At 37.2% G+C, this 19,333-nt stretch overlaps 1 protein-coding gene across 1 annotated transcript in view; it reads right to left on the reverse strand.

Annotated features, from left to right (window-relative positions):
* Positions 1 to 19,333, reverse strand: part of GRIA4 (glutamate ionotropic receptor AMPA type subunit 4) — a 660,370-nt gene that overhangs the window by 188,197 nt on the left and 452,840 nt on the right. The window contains exon 4 of the mRNA XM_052652329.1: positions 19,054 to 19,238. Within this exon, the coding sequence (XP_052508289.1) occupies positions 19,054 to 19,238 (185 nt within the window). The remainder of the gene's footprint in view (positions 1 to 19,053; positions 19,239 to 19,333) is intronic.

Below are 19,333 nucleotides of genomic sequence, written 5' to 3' on the forward strand. Positions count from 1 at the left end.
GAATGAGCAGAGTTTTTCAAGATCATCTCAGCCCAATGCTCCTTATTTAAAGTGAGGAGAATAAGAGTCACTGGTGCCAAGTTACTCCACTTACTTTTTAAACATTAACAATTGGAGAGGGGGTGTCTTAAGATGGTGGAGGAATAGGATGGGGAGACCACTTTCTCCCCCACAAATTCATCAAAAGATCATTTGAATGCTGAGAAAATTCCAGGAAACAACTTCTGAACTCTGATGGAAGACACCAGGTACCCAGAAAGGCAGCCCATTCTCTTCAAAAGGAGGTAAGACAAAATACAAAAGATAAAAAGAGAGACAAGAGAGTTAGAGACAGAGACCCATCCTGGGAGGGAGTCGTGAAGGATAAGAAGTTTCCAAACAGCAGGAAAGCCTCTCACCAATGGGGAGTTTTGGAATCTCAGAGGCCAACATAACTGGGAGGAAAAAAACAAAAAAACAAAACAAAAAACCCACAACTACGTGCCTAACTGCAACTCCCTGTGGAGAAGTAGCCCAGATGCTCTCATCTGCAACCAGTGAGTGGGAGCTGAACAGGGAGGCGTGGGCTGCATGCTTAGGGTAACCACTGGGCCTGAATACCCTGAGGGGAATCTGAGGGAGCTAATGTGAGATAGCAACTCAAATTGTGGCATAGCCAGAGAGAGAAAAACAGGAGAGAGAGAGAAAGAGAGAGAGAGAGAGAGAGAGAGAGAGAGAGAGAGAGAGAGAGAGAGAAACTTTCCTACAAAAGTTCTAACCTAAGGCACTGCCAGCCTGCTCATAGAACAAAGGACTGAGTGAATACCAGAGGAGAGCTAGCCCACTGCGGACCAGCCCACCCCCTGCGGGAGGCAGAAAGGCAGGCGGGCGACAGTCAAAGCTGGAACACAAGGGGCAAACTCGGCCCCAGAGATGGCAACTTCCACCAAACTGTGAGCAGGTTCCCAGTTGCTAACCAAGTCTTCCTGGGATCCTGGCAGGTTGACATCTCCCAAGAGGGTCACAGCCAGAGATCAGCTTCCCAGAGGAGACACACAGCACACCTGAGACAACATTACCACTGCACACCCCGAAAACTGAGCGGCTGGGACAGGGGTGGTGATAAGACACATCGCCCAACTAGGAGAGTGCGCTCACCAAGCACCTGGTCACCTGAGCTGCTCAGACCTAGGAAGGACACAAAACACAGTCCCAACTGAGTCTGTGCCTTTGTGGAGTACCCAAGAACCTGAACCAGAGTGGCTTAGACCTGGGAAGTGCACACAACCCAGGACCAGCTTTAGACAGTTCCCCTGCAAAGCAACCTGGAGCCTGAATAATGTAGACACAGAAAGCACACACGCTGTGAGCGGGGGCAAACCCAGTGTGGCCCAGACACTGTGAGCACTACCCACACATGCCAGTAATATTTGTTTGCAGTGTTCCTTTCTCCCCACAGCACAATTGAACAAGTGAGCCTAAATAAGTGACCACTTTCACCTCCTTGTGTCAGGGTGGAAAATAGACACCAAAGAGACTTGCAAACAGAGGAAGCCAAAATAAACAAAGAGGGAACCTCTTTGGAAGTGATAGGTGCAACAGATTAAAACCCTGTAGTTAGCACTGACTACATTGGAAGGGGCCTATAGACCTTGAGAAGAAGTGAAAGCTAGAACAAGGAACAATCTGAAACTGAACTGACACCACACTGCCCTCAACAGCTTCAGAGAAATTCCTAGATATACTTTACTATTATCATTTTTAAATGTTTTTCTACATTTTTAAGCTCTTTATTACTCCTTTAATTTTCATTTTTATAACCTACTATTACCTTACAAAAAAGAGACCCTATTTCTAAAGCAAATTTCAAATATACATATTTATAATGTTTCTTAATTAAAAAATATTGTATTTTTGAGATTCTAACCTCTACTCTGATTTTTAATCTTTGCTTTTTGGTATTTGTTGTTAATTTTATACCTTTAAGAATCCAATCCTCAGTACCCATTATTACTTAGGAGTATGATTACTGACTTGATTGCTCTCTTCCCCTTTTAACTCTCTTTTTTTCTCCCCCAGGTCACCTCTATTTCCTCCTTCATTTTTCTCTTCTTTACCCAACTCTGTGAATCTCTTTGGGTATTCCGGGCTGTGGAGAACACTTAGGGAACTGATTACCGACTAGATCTGTCTCTCTCCTTTTGACTCCCCCTCTTCTCCTCCTGGTCATCTCTATCTCGTCTCTCCCTCTTCTCTTCTCTATGTAATTCTGTGAATCTCTCTTAGTGTTCCAGACTGTGGAGAGCACATAGGGAATTGATTACTGGCTAGATTGCTCTCTCCTCTTTTGATTCCCCCTCTTCTCCTTTGGGTCACCTCTATCTCTCTCCTCCCTCTTCTCTTCTCCATGTAACTCTGTGAACCTCTATGGGTGTCCCTCACTGTGGAGAATGCTTTCACCATTAACCTAGATGTTTTATCATTGATGCTGTATGGATGAAGAAGTCTTGAGGCTACTATAAGAATAAGACTGAAATCCAGAGGCAGGAAGCTTAAATCCAAAACTTGAGAACACCAGAAAACTTCTGAATCCAGGGAACATTAATAGACAAGAACTCATAAAAGGCCTCCATACCTACACTGAAACCAAGCTCCACCCAAGAGCCAACAAGTTTCAGAGAAAGACATACCAAGCTAATTCTCCAACAACACAGGAACATAACCCTGAGCATTAAAATACAGGTGCCCAAAAGTCACACCAAACCCACAGGCACCTCAAAACTCACTACTGGATACTTTATTGCACTCCAGAGAGAAGAGCAACAGCTCCACCCACCAGAACACAGATGCAAGCCTTCCTGACCAGGAAACCTTGACAAGCCACTCGTCCAACTCCACACACAGGGAAGAACCTTCACAATAAAGAGAAACCACAAAATTTCAGCATACAGAAAGGCCACCCCAAACACAGCAATCTAAACAGATGAAAAGGTAGAGAAATATTCACAGGTAAAGGAACATGATAAATGCCCACCAAACCAAAGAGGAGAGGATAGGGAGTCTACCTGAAAAAGAATTCAGAATAATGATAGTAAAAGTGATCCAAAATCTTGAAAACAAAATGGAGTTGCAGATAAATAGTCAGGAGACAAGGATTGAGAAGATGCAAGAAATGTTTAACAAAGAATTAGAAGAAATAAAAAAGAGTCAATCAATAATGAATAAGGCAATAACTGAGAGCAAAGGCACTCTGCAGGGAACCACCAATAAAATAACAGAGGCAGAAGTTAGAATAAGTGAGGTGGAAGATAGAATGGTGGAAATAAATGAAGCAGAGAGGAAAAAGGAATTAAAAGAAATGAGAACAACCTCAGAGATGTCTGGGATAATGTCAAATGCCCCAATATTCGAATCATAGGCGTCCCAGAAGAAGAAGACAGAAAGAAAGGCCATGAAAAAATACTTGAGGAGATAATAGTTGCAAACTTCCCTAAAATGAGGAAGGAAGTAGTCACCCGAGTCCAAGAAACCCAGCGAGTCCCAAACAGGATAAACCCAAGGCGAAACACACCAAGAAACATATTAATCAATTTAATGAAGATCAAACACAAAGAACAAATATTAAAAGCAACAACGGAAAAACAACAAATAACACACAAGGGGGTTCCCGTTAGGATAACAGCTGATCTTTCAATAGAAACTCTTTATGCCAGAAGGGAATGGCAGGACATACTTAAAGTGATGAAAGAAAAAACCTACAACCCAGATTACTGTACCCAGCAAGGATCTCATTCAAATATGACGGAGAAGAAGCTGAGAGAATTCAGCACCACCAAACCAGTTCTTCAACAAATGCTAAAGGCTCTTCTCTAGACGGGAAACACAGAAAGGATGTATAAACTCGAACCCAAACAATAAAGTAAATGGCAATGGGGTCATACTTATCAATAATTACCTTAAATGTAAATGTGTTGAATGCTCCAACCAAAAGACAAAGACTGGCTGAATGGATACAAAGACAAGACCCCTATATATGGTGTCTACAACAGACCCACCTCAAACCTAGGAACACATACAGACTGAAACTGAAGGTCTGGAAAAAGATATTTCATACAAATGGAGACCAAAAGAAAGCAGGAGTAGAAATGCTCATATCAAATAAAATAGACGTTTAAATAAAGGCTATGAACAGAGACAAAGAAGGACACTGCATACTGATCAAAGGATCAGTCCAAGAAGAAGATATAACAATTATAAATATATATGCACCCAACATAGGAGAACCACAATATGTAAGGCAAATGCTAACAAGTATGAAAGGGGAAATTAACAGTAACACAATAATAGTGGGAGACTTTAATACCCCACTCACACCTATGGATAGATCAGCTAAACAGAAAATAAGCAAGGAAACACAAACTTTAAATGATACAATGAACCAGTTAGACCTAATTGATATCTATAGCACATTTCAACCCAAAACAATGAATTTCAACTTTTTCTCAAGTGCACATGGAACCTTCTCCAGGACAGATTACATCCTGGGCCATAAATCTAACCTTGGTAAATTCAAAAAAATTGAAATCATCTCAAGCATCTTTTCTGATCACTATGCAGTAAGATTAGACGTCAACTACAGGAAAAAAAAAAAAAAACCTATTAAAAATCCAAACATATAGAGGCTAAACAACACATTCCTGAATAACCAACAAACAACAGAAGAAATAAAAAAAGAAATCAAAATATGCATAGAAACGAATGAAAATGAAAACAAAATAACCCAAAATCTATGGAATACATTAAAAGCCATGCTAAAGGGAAGGTTCATAGAAATACAAGCTTACCTCAAGAAACAAGAGAAAAATCAAAGAAATAACCTAACTCTACACCTAAAGCAACTAGTAAAAGAAGAAATGAAGAGCCCTAGGGTTAATAGAAGGAAATAAATCATAAAAATTAGGGCGGGAATTCAGGAAGATCCTCTGGAGAAGGAAGAAACCCACTCCAGTATTCTTGCCTGGAGAATCACATGGATGGAGGAGCCTGGTGGGCTACAGTGCATGGGGTTGCAAAGAGTCGGACACGACTGAGCAACTTTACTTTATTTTATTTCTTTAAATGTAAAAGAAACAAAGGAGACCATAGCAAAAATCAACAATGCTAAAACCTGGTTCCTTGAGAAGATAAATAAAATAGACAAACCATTAGCCAAACTTATTTAAGAAAAAGGGAGAGATAAGAGAATCATATCAACAAAATCAGAACTGAAAAATTGAGAAATCACAACAGACAACACAGAAATACAAAGAATCATAAGAGACTACTATCAGCAATTATATGCAAATAAAATGGACAACTTGGAAGAAATGAATGAATTCTTAGAAAAGTATAACTTTCCAAAGCTGAACCAGAAAGAAATAGATCTTAACAGACCCATCACAAGCATGGAAATTGAAACTGTAATCAGAAATCTTCCAACAAACAAAAGCCCAGGACAAGATGGCTTCACAACTGAATTCTACCAAAAATTTCGAGAGGAGTTAACACCTATCCTACTCAAGCTCTTCCAGAAATTTGCAGAAGAATGTAAGCTTCCAAACTCATTCTATGAGGCCATCATCACCCTAATACCAAAACCAGACAAAGATGCCACAAAAAAGAAAACTGCAGGTCAATATCACTGATGAACACAGATGTAAAAATCCTTAACAAAATCCTAGCAAACAGAATCCAACAACATATTAAAAAGGTGGGCTTTATCCCAGGGATGCAAAGATTCTTTAATATCCACAAATCAATCAATGTGATATCCCACATTAACAAAGATGAAAACCATATGATTATCTCAATAGATGCAGAGAAAGCCTTTGACAAAATTCAACATCCATTTATGACAAAAACCCTCCAGAAAGCAAGAATAGAAGGAACATACCTCAACATAATAAAAGCCATGTATGATAAACTGATATCCTCAATGGTGAAAAATTGAAAGCATTTATTCTAGTCAGGAACACAACAAGGGTGCCCACTCACCACTACTATTCAACATAGTTTTGGAAGTTTTGGCCACAGCAATCAGAGCAGAAAAAGAAATAAAAGGAATTCAGATTGGAGAAGAAAAACTAAACCTCTCACTGTTTGCAGATGACAAGATCCTCTACATAGAAAACCCTAAAGACTCCACCAGAAAATTACTAGAGCTAATCAATAAATATAGTAAAGTTGAAGGACATAAAATTAACACAGAGAAATCCTTTGCATTCCTATACACTAACAATGAGAAAACAGAAAAAGAAATTTAGGATTCAACTCCATTCACCACTGCAAAAAAAAGAATAAAATACTGAGGACCATATCTACTTAAAGAAACAAACAAAAAAAACCCTATATATAGAAAACTGTAAAACATTGATAAAAAATTAAAAAATGACGGTAATAGATTGAGAAATATACCATGTTCATGGATTGGAAGAATCAATATAGTGAAAATGAGTATACTGCCCAAGGCAATCTATACTTTCAATGCAATCCCTGTCAAGCTACCAACGCTTTTTTTTTTTTTTTTTTTTTTTTAGAGAACTAGAATAAATAATTTCACAATTTGTATGGAAATCCAAAATCCTCGAATAGCCAAAGCAATCTTGTGAAAGAAGAATGAACTGGAGGAATCAACCTGCCTGACTTCAGTCTCTACTACAAAGCTGTAGTCATCAAGATAGTATGGTACTGGCACAAAGACAAAAATATAGATCAATGGAACAAAATAGAAAGCCCAGAGATAAATCCATGCACCTATGGACACCTTATCTTTGACAAAGGAGGCAAGAATATACAATGGAGAAAAGACAATCTCTTTAACAAGTGGTGCTGAGAAAACTGGCCAACCACTTATAAAAGAATCAAACTAGAACACTTTCTAACACGATACACAAAAATAAACTCAAAATGGATTAAAGATCTAAACATAAGACCAGAAACCATAAAACTCCTAGAGGAGAATATAGGCAAAACACTCTCCAACATAAACCACAGCAAGATCTTCCATGACTTACCTGTCAGAGTAGTGGAAATAAAAGCAAAAATAAACAAATGGGACCCACTCAAACTTAGAAGCTTTTGTACAATGAAGGAAACTATAAGCAAGGTGGAAAGACAGCCTTCAAAATGAGAGAAAATAATAGCAAATGAAGCAATGGACAAAGAACTAATCTCAAAAGTATAGAAGCAGCTCCTGCAGCTCAATACCAGAAAAATAAATGACCCAATCAAAAACTGGGTCAAAGAACTAAACAGACATTTCTCCAAAGAAGACGTATAGATGGCTAACAAACACAAATGAATGAAAAGATGCTCAAAATCACTCATTATCAGAGAAATGCAAATCAAAACCACAATGAGATACCATCTCATGCCAGTCAGAATGGTTGCTAGAAAAAAGTCTACACACAATAAATGATGGAGAGGGTGTGGAGGAAAGGGAACCCTCTTACACTATTGGTGGTAATGGAAACTAGTACAGCCACTATGGAGAACAGAGAGCTGCTGCTGCTGCTGTGTTGCTTCAGTTGTGTCCGACTCTGTGCAACCCCATAGATGGCAGCCCACCAGGCTCCTCCATCCCTGGGATTCTCCAGGCAAGAATACGGAGTGGGTTGCCATTTCCTTCTCCAACACAGGCATGCATGCTAAGTCGCTTCAGTTGTGTCTGACTCTATGCCACCCTATGGACAGCAGCCTACCAGGCTCTTCTGTCCACAGGATTCTCTAAGCAAGAATACTGGAGTGGGTTGCCATTTCCTTCTCCAATGGAAAACAGAGAGGTGATTCTTTATAAACCTGTAAATAAAACTGACATATGACCCAGCAATCCCACTGCTGGGCATACACACTGAGGAAACCAGAATTGAAAGAGACACATGTACCCCAATGTTCATCACAGCACTGTTTACAATAGCCAGGACATGGAAGCAACCTAGATGTCCATCAGCAGATGAATGGATAAGACAACTCTGGTACATATACACAATGGAATATTACTCAACTATTAAAAAGAAAGCACTTCAATCAGTTCTAATGAGGTGGATGAAACTGGAGCCCATTAGATAGAGTGAAGTAAGTCAGAAAGAAAAACACCAATACAGTATATTAATGCATATATATGGAATTTAGAAAGATGGTAATGATGACCCTATACACGAGACAGCAAAAGAGACACAGATATAAAGAACAGACTTTTGAACTCTGTGGGAGAAGGCGAGGATGGGATGATTTGAGAGATTAGCACTGAAACATGTATATTATCGTATGTGAAATAGATCACCAGTCCAGGTTTGATGCATGAGACAGGGAACTCAGGGCTGGTGCACTGAGATGACCCTGAGGGGTGGGGAGGGCAGGGAGGTGGGAGGGGCTTCAGGGTGAGGAACATAAGTACACACATGGCTGATTCATGTCAATGTACTGCAAAAACCACTACAATGTTGTAAAGTAATTGGCCTCCAATTAAAATAAATTAATTTAAAAATTTACAATTGGGGATTTCTTACCCATCTCTCAGAAAGTGAAAGCATTCATCATTTTTGTAAACATCATAATTTCATGGATATAAGCAAATAGACCAAAGGGAGAGGTAGAAGACTGATAAGGTATGAGATAAATTATTAGGGATTTTTACAAGTAATTAAGTTCAAAATTTAAAATCAATGGCTATGTGTAGAAATCAAATAATATATGAAAAGTTTCCCTATTTATAGTGGGCATTTCTTTTGATATAAAAATAATTCACTTATGTCAAGTTACATTGCTGTTGTTCAGTTGCTCAGTCATGTTTGACTCTGTTGAACCCATGGACTGCTGCATTCCAGGCTTCCCTGTCCTTCACCATCTCCTGGAGCTTGTTCTAACTCAAGTTCATTGAGTAGGTGATGCCATCCAACAATCTCGTCCTCTGTCATCCCCTTCTCCCCCTGTCTTCAATATTTCCCAGCATTAGTATCTTTTCTAATGAGTCAGCTCTTTGAACAGATGGCCAAAGTATTGCAGCTTCAGTTTCAGCATCAAAATATTCAGGACGGATTTCCTTTAGGATTGACTCCTTTAGGTTTGATATCCTTGAAGTCCACAATTCAAAACCATCAATTCTTCAGTGTTCAGTGTTCTTTATGGTCCAGTTCTCACATACATACATGATTACTGAAAAAAAACCATAGTGTTGACTATATGGACCTTTGTAAAAGTAATGTCTCTGCTTTTCAATACACTATCTAGGTTTGTCATAGCTTTTTTTTTTTCCAAGGAGCAAGTGTCTTTTAATTTCATGGCTGCCATCCCCATCTGCAGTGATTTTGGAGCCTAAGAAAAGAAAGTCCATCACTGTTTCAATTGTTTCCCCATCTATTTGCCATGAAGTGATGGGACTGGGTGCCATGATCTTCATTTTTTGAATGCTGAGTTTTAAGTTAGCTTTTTCACTCTCCTATTTCACTTTCATCAAGAGGATCTTTAATTCCTCTTCCTGCCATAAGGGTGGTGTCATCTGCATATCTGAGATTATTTATATTTCTCTAAGCAATCTTGATTCCAGCTTGTGCTTCATCCAGCCTGGCATTTCACATGATGTACTCTGCATATAAGTTAAATAAGCAGGGTGATAATGTATAGCCTTGACGTACTCCTTCCCCAATTTGGAATCAACCTGTTGTTTCATTTCTGTTTCTAACTGTTGCTTCTTGGCCTACATACAGGTTTCTCAGGAGGCAGGTAAGGTGGTCTGGTATTCCTATGTCTTTAAGAATTTCCCACAGTGTGTTGTGATCTACATAGTCAAAGGCTTTGATGTAGGCAGTAAAGCAGGAGTAGATGTTTTTCTGGAATATTTTGCTTTTTCTATGATCCAACAGATGTTGGCAATTTGATATCTGACTCCTTTGCCTTTTCTAAATCTAGCTTGAACATTTGGAAGTTCTTGGTTCATGTATTTTTGAAGTCTGGCTCAGAGAATTTTGAGCATTCCTTTGCTAGCATGTGAAATGAGTGCAATTGTGTTGTAGTCTGAGCATTCTTACTTTGGGACTGTAGTGAAAACCACCTATTCCAGTTCTGTGGCCACTGCTGAGTTTTCCAAATTTGCTGGCATATTGAGTGCAGCACTTTCACAGCATCATCTTTTAGGATTTGAAATAGCTCAGCTGGAATTCCATCTCCTCCACTAGCTTTGTTCATAGTGATGCTTCCTAAGGCCTACCTGACTTCACACTCCACGATGTCTGACTCTTCATGAGTGATCACATCATCGTGGTTATCTGGGTCATTAAGGTAATTTTTTTTTTGTATAGTTCTTTGGTGTATTCTTGCCATCTATTCTTACTATCTTCTGCTTCTGTTAGGTCCATATGATTTCTGTCAAGTACTGTGCCCACCTTTGCATGAAATGTTCCCTTGGTATCCCTAATTTTCTTGAAGAGATCTCTAGTCTTTCTCATTCTATTGTCTTCCTCTGTTTCTCTGCACCATTCTCTTAGGAAGACTTTCTTATCTCTCCTTCTTAGTCTTTGGAACTCTGCATTCAGATGGTTATGTTTTTCCTTTTCTCCTTTGCCTTTCACTTCTCTTGTTTCTGCAGCTATGTGAAAGGCTTCCTCAGACAGCCATTTTGCCTTTTTGCATTTCTTTTTCTTGGGGATGTTTTTGATCACCACCTTCCGTACAATGTTGTTTACCTCTGTCTGCAGTTTTTCAGGCACTCTGTCTATCAGATCTAATCCCTTGAATCTACTTGTCACTTGCATTGTATACCAGAAGGGCCTAATTGTTTTCCCTACTTTCTTCAATTTAAGTGTGAATTTGGCAATAAGGAGTTATAGTAACTGCCTATATTATATTATATAACTATATAACATAATCATATTAAACTATGCCATAAAACAATTGATAAAGAAACTCAGTTCAGTTCAGTCACTCAGGTGTGTCCAACTCTTTGCGACCCCATGAATCGCAGCATGCCAGGCCTCCCTGTCCATCACCAACTCACAAGAGTTCACTCAGACTCACATCCATCGAGTCCGTGATGCCATCCAGCCATCTCATTCTCTGTCGTCCCCTTCTCCTCCTGCCCCCAATCCCTCCCTGCAACAGAGTCTTTTCCAAAGAGTCAACTCTTCGCATGAGGTGGCCAGAGTACTGGAGCTTCAACTTTAGCATCATTCCTTCCAAAGAAATCCCAGGGCTGACCTCCTTCAGAATGGATTCGTTGGATCTCCTTGCAGTCCAAGGGACTCTCAAGAGTCTTCTCCAACCCCACAGTTCAAAAGCATCAATTCTTTGGCACTCAGCCTTCTTCACATCCATACATGACCACAGGAAAAACCATAGCCTTTACTAGACAGACCTTAGTCGGCAAACTAATGTCTCTGCTTTTGAATATGCTATCTAGGTTGGTCATAACTTTTCTTCCAAGGGGTAAGCGTCTTTTAATTTCATGGCTGCAATCACATCTGCAGTGATTTTAGAGTCAAAAAATAAATAAATAAATAAAATAAAATAATAAAGTCTAACACTGTTTCCACTGTTTCCCCATCTATTTCCCATGAACTGATGGGACCAGATGCCATGATCTTCATTTTCTGAATGTTGAGCTTTAAGACAACTTTTTCACTCTCCTCTTTCACCTTCATCAAGAGGCTTTTTAGTTCCTCTTCACTTTCTGCCATAAGGGTGGTGTCATCTGCATATCTGAGGTTATTGATATTTCTTCTGGCAATCTTGATTCCAGCTTGTGTTTCTTCCACTCCAGCGTTTCTCATGATGTACTCTGCATAGAATTTAAATAAGCAGGGTGACAATATACAGCCTTGACGTACTCCTTTTCCTATTTGGAACCAGTCTGTTGTTCCATGTCCAGTTCTAACTGTTGCTTCCTGACCTGCATACAGATTTCTCAAGAGGGAGGTCAGGTAGTATGGCATTCCCATCTCTTTCAGAATTTTCCACAGTTTATTGTGATCCACACAATAAAGGAAGTTCATGGTTCACATATTACTGAAGCCTGGCTTGGAGAATTTTGAGCATTACTTTACTAGCGCATGAGATGAGTGCAATTGTGCAGTAGTTCGAGCATTCTTTGGCATTGCCTTTCTTTGGAATTGGAATGAAAACTGACCTTTTCCAGTCCTGTGGCCACTGCTGAGTTTTCCAAATTTGCTGGCGTATTGAGTGCAGCACTTTCACAGCATCATCTTTCAGGATTTGAAATAGCTCCACTGGAATTCCATCACCTCCACTAGCTTTGTTCATAGTGATGCTTTCTAAGGCCCACTTGACTTCACATTCCAGGATGTCTGGCTCTAGATGAGTGATCACAGCACCGTGATTATCTGGGTCGTGAAGATCTTTTCTGTACAGTTCTTTTGTGTATTCTTGCCACCTCTTCTTCATATCTTCTGCTTCTGTTAGGTCCATGCCATTTCTGTCCTTTTTCGCTCCCATCTTTGCATGAAATGTTCCCTTGGTATCTCTAATTTTCTTGAAGAGATCTTGGTCTTTCCCATTCTGTTCTTTTCCTCTATTTCTTTGCATTGATTGCTGAAGAAGGCTTTCTTATCTCTTTTTGCTATTATTTGGAACTCTGCATTCAGATGCTTATATCTTTCCTTTTCTCCTTTGTTTTTCACTTCTGTTCTTTACACATCTATTTGTAAGGCCTCCTCAGACAGTCATTTTGCTTTTTTGCATTTTTTTTCCCATGGGAATAATCTTGATCCCTGTCTCCTGCACAATGTCACAAACCTCATTCCATAGTTCATCAGACACTCTATCAGACCTAGGCCCCTAGATCTATTTCTCACTTCCACTGTATAATCATAAGGGATTTGATTTAGGTCATACCTGAATGGTCTAGCGGTTTTCCCTACTTTCTTCAATTTAAGTCTAAATTTGGTAATTAGGAGATTCATGATCTGAGCCACAGTCAGCTCCTGGTCTTGTTTTTGTTGACTGTATAGAGCTTCTCCATCTTTGGCTGCAAAGAATATAATCAATCTGATTTTGATGTTGTGAGTAGTGTCAGTGTCTAAAATTGTATACTATTATAAGTAAAAATTGAAAACTATCATTAATTAATCACAAATTCAACAAATACCTAAAAATTGTTTTTAGCTTTATGCTTTTTTTTTCATAATATATTTTTTTTTGCTAATGAATAAAACAATTTGCTGTGGGATTCAGAGATATAATAATGCATTTTTTATTGGACTATGATACAAACAATACAATAAACCTAACTTGGTAATTTTTATTAAAATATATTTCTATTTTTATATAATTTTTAATATGTTTTTATAATTTCATATATTTCTCTCTATATATAAAATATTTAAAATCTCTCTATTTTATATTTTTTACAGCCCTGTCAGTGATACCTATTTATTATACTTATTCATACATAAATTTTTTCATTTTCCCCCCTATTGTATATTTAAGAGTGGAAAAATCAATATATCTTTAAAACTCATTTTCAAATATTTGTTTTGAAATTCACGTTTTGAGATAGTTGAATGAATATATGGCTAAGTGCTATTTTAACTATCAGACATTTATGAGAACTAATTGGTTCATAGCATAAAAATAATTTGGAAAACATGTACAGAAGATAAAATGCTTCTCAAACAGTTTTTTATTAATGTATTCTGAAAATAAATTGTGTTTCATGTTTTTGAAAGTTGGTACAATTAAAATGTCACAGAAGTAATTATTGAGGGCTACCACCACAATATGAAGTGTGTCCATGTTCCTAGAAATTTAATAACATATTCTCTTATCCTCATTGTATTAATTTCTCCATCTTAGAAAGGGCTAAGTTGTCAAAGGCTTTTTTTTTTTAAAGGGAAAAAAGATGCAGGGAAAGAGGACATTGAGCTCACTTATTCCCCAAAACACATCAAAAATATATCTGCATGTAGAGCAACTCTAGCTGTAAACAAAGTGGAAACTGGCAGACAGCTCTTCGACGAGCAAGACTGTAAGAAAGGCCCACACAGAGATAGGTAATAGAGGAGGCAAAGAAATCAGGGTTTGAACTACGTATTGAACACCTCATTCCTGGGGTCTTACATTGAGAAGACACATCACTTTAGCTGGTTTGAAAACTAGTTGGACTTAGCATGGGGCTGAAAGAAAATAAGATTTTACTTTTGAGGAATGCACACATATCCACTTGTTTTTGGGAAAATGGGAAGGAAGCAGATTGAAAACTCCCTGGGATTCTGGCCAGTTTTTTTATGGCCATCCTAGAGATTCAATACAGATTTAATGCAATTCCTACCAAAATACAATTATATTTTTCACAAAACTAGAGCAAATAATCAAAAAATTTATATGGAACCAAAAAAGATCCTGAATAGCTGAAACAATCTCGAGAAAAAAGAATGAAACAGGAGGTAATCACACTCTTTGACATCATTATACTAAAAAGCTACAATCATCAAAACAGGATGGTACTGGCACCAAAAAGACACATAGATCAATGGAACAGCCTAAAGATCCCAGAAACAAACCTATGTACCTATTGTCAGTTAAGCTACAGTAAAGAGACAAGAATATATAATGGAGAAAAGGCAGTCTTTTCACCGAGTAGTGCTTGGAAAATTGGACAGTTATATGTAAAAGAATGAAATTAGAACATTTTGTCAGACCATATATTCAAAGAAAGTATTAAAGATTGGAAAGTATTAAAGGCTGGAAACCATAAAACTCTTAGAAGAAAATGTTCAGAACACCATCTTTGACATAAATCATAGCAATATATTTTGGACCATTCTTTTTAGACAAAGGAAACAAACAAAAGTAAACAAATGGTACCTTATTAAACTTAAAAAGCTTTTTCATAGTAAAGGAAACCATTGACAAGATAGAAAGACAACTTAATGAGAAAAATTACTAACAAATGATATGAGTGATAAAGGATTAACATTCCAAATATATAAACAACACACAGAATTTAAGATTAAAAAAAAATCTGATTAAAACATTGGCAGAAGGCCTGAATTAACATTGTTTCTTTTTTGATGGAGATGGCCAACAATCACATGAAAAGATGCTCAACACCACTATATTAGCGAAATGCAAATAAAAAACCACAATAATATAGTACCTCACAACCGTCAGAATGACCATTGTTGTCAAAATTCCACAAACAACAAATGTAGGCAAGGATATGAAGAAAAGGGAACACTACTACACTGTTAGGGGGGATGTTAATTGGTGCTGCCACTATGGAAACAAATATGAAAGTTCCTTTAAAAAATGAAAAGATAGAACTACTATATTGTTTAGGAATCCCACTCCTGGGTATACATTCAAAGAAAGTAAAAACTAATTTAAATGATATATGTACCTCAAAGTTCATAGCTGCATTATTTACAATACTCAAGGTATTATTTATGATACCCAAGGTAAATATCAACTTTATTTAAGTGAATAAATGGATAATGGATAAAGTGGATAATGGAAAAAGGATAAAGAACATGTGGTATGTCATGAAATATTACTCAATCATAAAGAAACAAAAAATTTCCATGGATAGAACTGGAGGGTATTTTACTTAGTAAAATAAATCAGACAGAGAACAACAAATACTGTTTATACACTTATGTGTTGAATTCAAGAAATAAATTAAAGAAATTGACATAACAAAACAGAAACAGACTCAAACATAGAGAAATAACTAATGGTTACCAACAGGAAGAGGGAATAGGTGAGTGACAAGATAGGAGTAGGGGATTAAGAGGTACAATTTACTATGCATAGAATAAGTAAGATTCAAAGATATGCTGTACAGTGCAGGGAATATAGCTGATATTTTATAATAACTCTAAATGGAATATAATCTATGAAAATATTGACTTTATGTTGTATACTTGAAAATAATTTATATTTTAATAGAAAAACCTCAGAGACATTTTTATGATCAAGATTATTTAGCATTTTACTTTGTAAAAAAATACTTTGATTCTCTGAATTTTTTTTCTATTATTTTATTAAATAAGATGTTGAAACAGAGTTATTGAAGTGCATGTACAATTTCCTGACAAAGTTTAGTTTAGCTTTTGTTTTTAGATGAATCAGAAATGAAATCAAGAAACATTAAAAGTGATTTTGCTTAGAGCTACAGGAATTAAAATACAAACAGTGAAAAAATGTTCAGGATCGGAACAGCTTTTCTTGAGGAGAAATCTTATAGGACAATTAAGAACATATAATGTATTCTTACACTAGAATGGACTATGTTACAAATTATGAAATTTATATTTGAGTGGTATTTTAGAGACAAAGATTTGTTAATAGTCTCATTATTACTGTGCACTCATGTTAAAAAAATAAAAACAAACCTCAGATTTCTGGAATAATTAAAATAGAGTTAATAATGGTAGACACTCAACTTTTCTAAGTTTTGGGACCTGATGTACAGCTTGGTAACTATAGTTAACAACACTGTATCATATACTCAGAAGTTGCTAAGAAAATAGATCTTAAATGTTGCCACTCCTAAGAAGAAGAAGAAAAAAATTTGTGTAGTTCGCATAGTCGTAAAAGGTATGCAAGAAGAAAAAAGTCATGTGAAGTGCTGGAGGAGGAAATGACAATCCACTCCAGTATTCTTGCCTGGAAAATGCCATGGACAGAGGAGCCTGGTGGGCTGCAGTCCACGGAGTCACAGAGTCAGACACGACTAAGCGACAGATTACAGCACACAATGGAGATGTTAACTAACCTTACTCTGGTAATCATTTCACAATATATTTGTGTATCAAAGTATAATGTATTTCTCTTGTATGTTAATCATATCTCAATAAAGCTGGAAAAAGTTAATTTCTTTGAAACTGTGACAAAAATAAGATGCTTGGTTTCCTTAGCAAGAGTTTATTTAACTTTATTTATTCAACAATTATCCATAGCCCCTGGGTGTGCTGATTTTCTTCTTAGAAACCTGCTAAACCTCTGAAATGGGTCAGTGTGGTCTAGGCACTCAGTTTTCTTCTCCAGAGGTGGTCTTTCATAGCACAAGTGTTTTAGGAACTAGAGGATCTGAGCCTTACTCACCAACTGACAGGAACTTGATAATCCCTGAAGTTCTTACAATTGACTCTCCTGTAGGATTTGTGAAGAGTTATTTACAAAGTGTCAGTTATTCATGTCAAACAACTCAAACTCTCAGCATAGAAGTGGAGTGGGAGAAGGAAGAAATGGGAGTTTGAGCTGAAGTGACTAGGTCTTGCTCAAGAGAGAAAGTAATATTCTTTCTTGGATTCCATAAATGCACACTAAAGCTTTCATATACTTTATGCAATTACAACCTTAATGATTTCTTGGACTCCCTGAGGAATAAACCTGAGTGATATACAGGTTAAAATTAACATTTTCTAATAGAATAATAACAATTCATCAATCAACTGTTTTTCTCCCCGCTTCTTCTATAAAGGACTTCCCTGGTAGCTCAGATGGTAAAGCGTCTGCCTACAATGCGGGAGACCCGGGTTCAATCCCTGAGTCTGGAAGATCCCCTGGAGAAGGAAATGGCAACCCACTCCAGTACTCTTGCCTAAAATTCCACAGATGGAAGAACATGGTAGGCTACAGTCGGTGGGGTCGCGAAGAGTCGGACACGACTGAGCAACATCGCTTTCACTTCCTTCTATAAAAGGGCAACAGGTGGAGAATACCGTCATTTTTTTCTTACAGTATAGTCTGGCTTCAAAGAACTTTAAAATAAATTTTACAGGCTTTTTTGCTTTTGACTTTTACAAATGCTAATTATTGTTGAATAAATAAACTTATGGCATCTAGTTTAGTGTCCTTGGATATTAAGGAGAAATCTCTGAAACATGTCTTGGTTTTGATTTGTAGAGTTGAGTACTTAAGTTGTTCTTATAAACAAACTTTCAAACTGGTAAGTTATTACTATGAATCAAATCATAGTAATCAAATCAAATCATTTTATGCAAATGAACTGTATGTAACAAACTAACAAATGAAACAATCTACAATATTGTTCAGCAAGCCTAAGATATTGTAGGTAAATATGAGCAAACATTTATAAAACCACTAGATGGCATTAATTCACTGCAATTTTGGCCAAATACAGCCTTTAAAGCTTTATCATGATATGCAGGATTAGGAACAAGTATTATCCCTTATTTCATGATATTTTTCTATCATTTAACGCAATGACAGAGTTCAATTTTACCTTTTCCTGTATGCTTTAAATCAAGTCAACAAGCACTGAAAATCTTTATTAAAGGATTCTTCCTTGAGAGAAGATTTGAAAACCATCTTCACTGTAGTGGTAATGTATTTACTTAAAACATTTAGAAGAAAATATGCACAGTATGTCACTTAATTTTGTTTTATTTCATTGCCTTATTAATTCCTTTGGATATTTCTCACATAGCTAGTTCTCTAAAGGTTATAAAAAATACAGAGTCACATTTTGTAATATTCTAGAAGGCATTAATCTTTAGAATTAGTGTTTATGAAAATTGGAGGTCAAGAGTTCTTGAGTCACAAAAAGTCCTTTCTATTCTACAGCTTAAAAAATGTATGAGAAATAGTGCTTCTAAGTACATTGAGAACAAAAACTGTCTTTGGTGTTAAAAAATTATGATTTAGTCTTGCCTGTGTGTGTGCTCAGTCGCTAAGTTGTGTCCAACTCTTTATGACCCCATGGACTGTAGCCAGCCAGGCTCCTCTGTCCATGGAATTCTTTTGGTAAGAATACTGGAGTGGGTTGCCATTTCATCCTCCAGGATATCTTCTCGCCCCACCCCTGCACCCCCCCTCACCCCCCCAGGGATTGATTCCTCATCTCTTGTGTCTCTTGCATTGACAGGTGGGTTCTTTACCACTGAGCTACCTGGGAAGCCCCATGACTTAATATTAGAAATAAATAGATCATGGAGCAAAAACTCCCAAACTCCACACTTTGACTAAATGGGTGAGAGAACATATTTATCAATCAATAAAAATCAACCATATTTGTAAAAGATCTAGGTTAATAATAACAACATAAAATCCAGCACTTACCTGTTCTAATATGTTTTGAAGCCTCTCTATTTCACAGTCTATTACAAATTTCTTCTCTTGTCTTCTATCAAGTTCTTCTAAAAGTTGCCTGTAGTTGACGTCATTAAAATTTTCCACACATATAGCGCTGACATGCCAACCGTTTTGTCCTGCTTTTTCCATAATAGCTTGAAGAATCGAGTATCCTAGTGGGGAAAACATTCAGAGTGGTTACTAAAAACATGCCCTTAAATAACTTATGCAGGCACGGATTCTACATCAATATTTTTATATTAAAAAA

The sequence above is a fragment of the Budorcas taxicolor genome, chromosome 15, assembly GCF_023091745.1.
Source record: "Budorcas taxicolor isolate Tak-1 chromosome 15, Takin1.1, whole genome shotgun sequence".
Classification (NCBI taxonomy): domain Eukaryota; kingdom Metazoa; phylum Chordata; class Mammalia; order Artiodactyla; family Bovidae; genus Budorcas; species Budorcas taxicolor.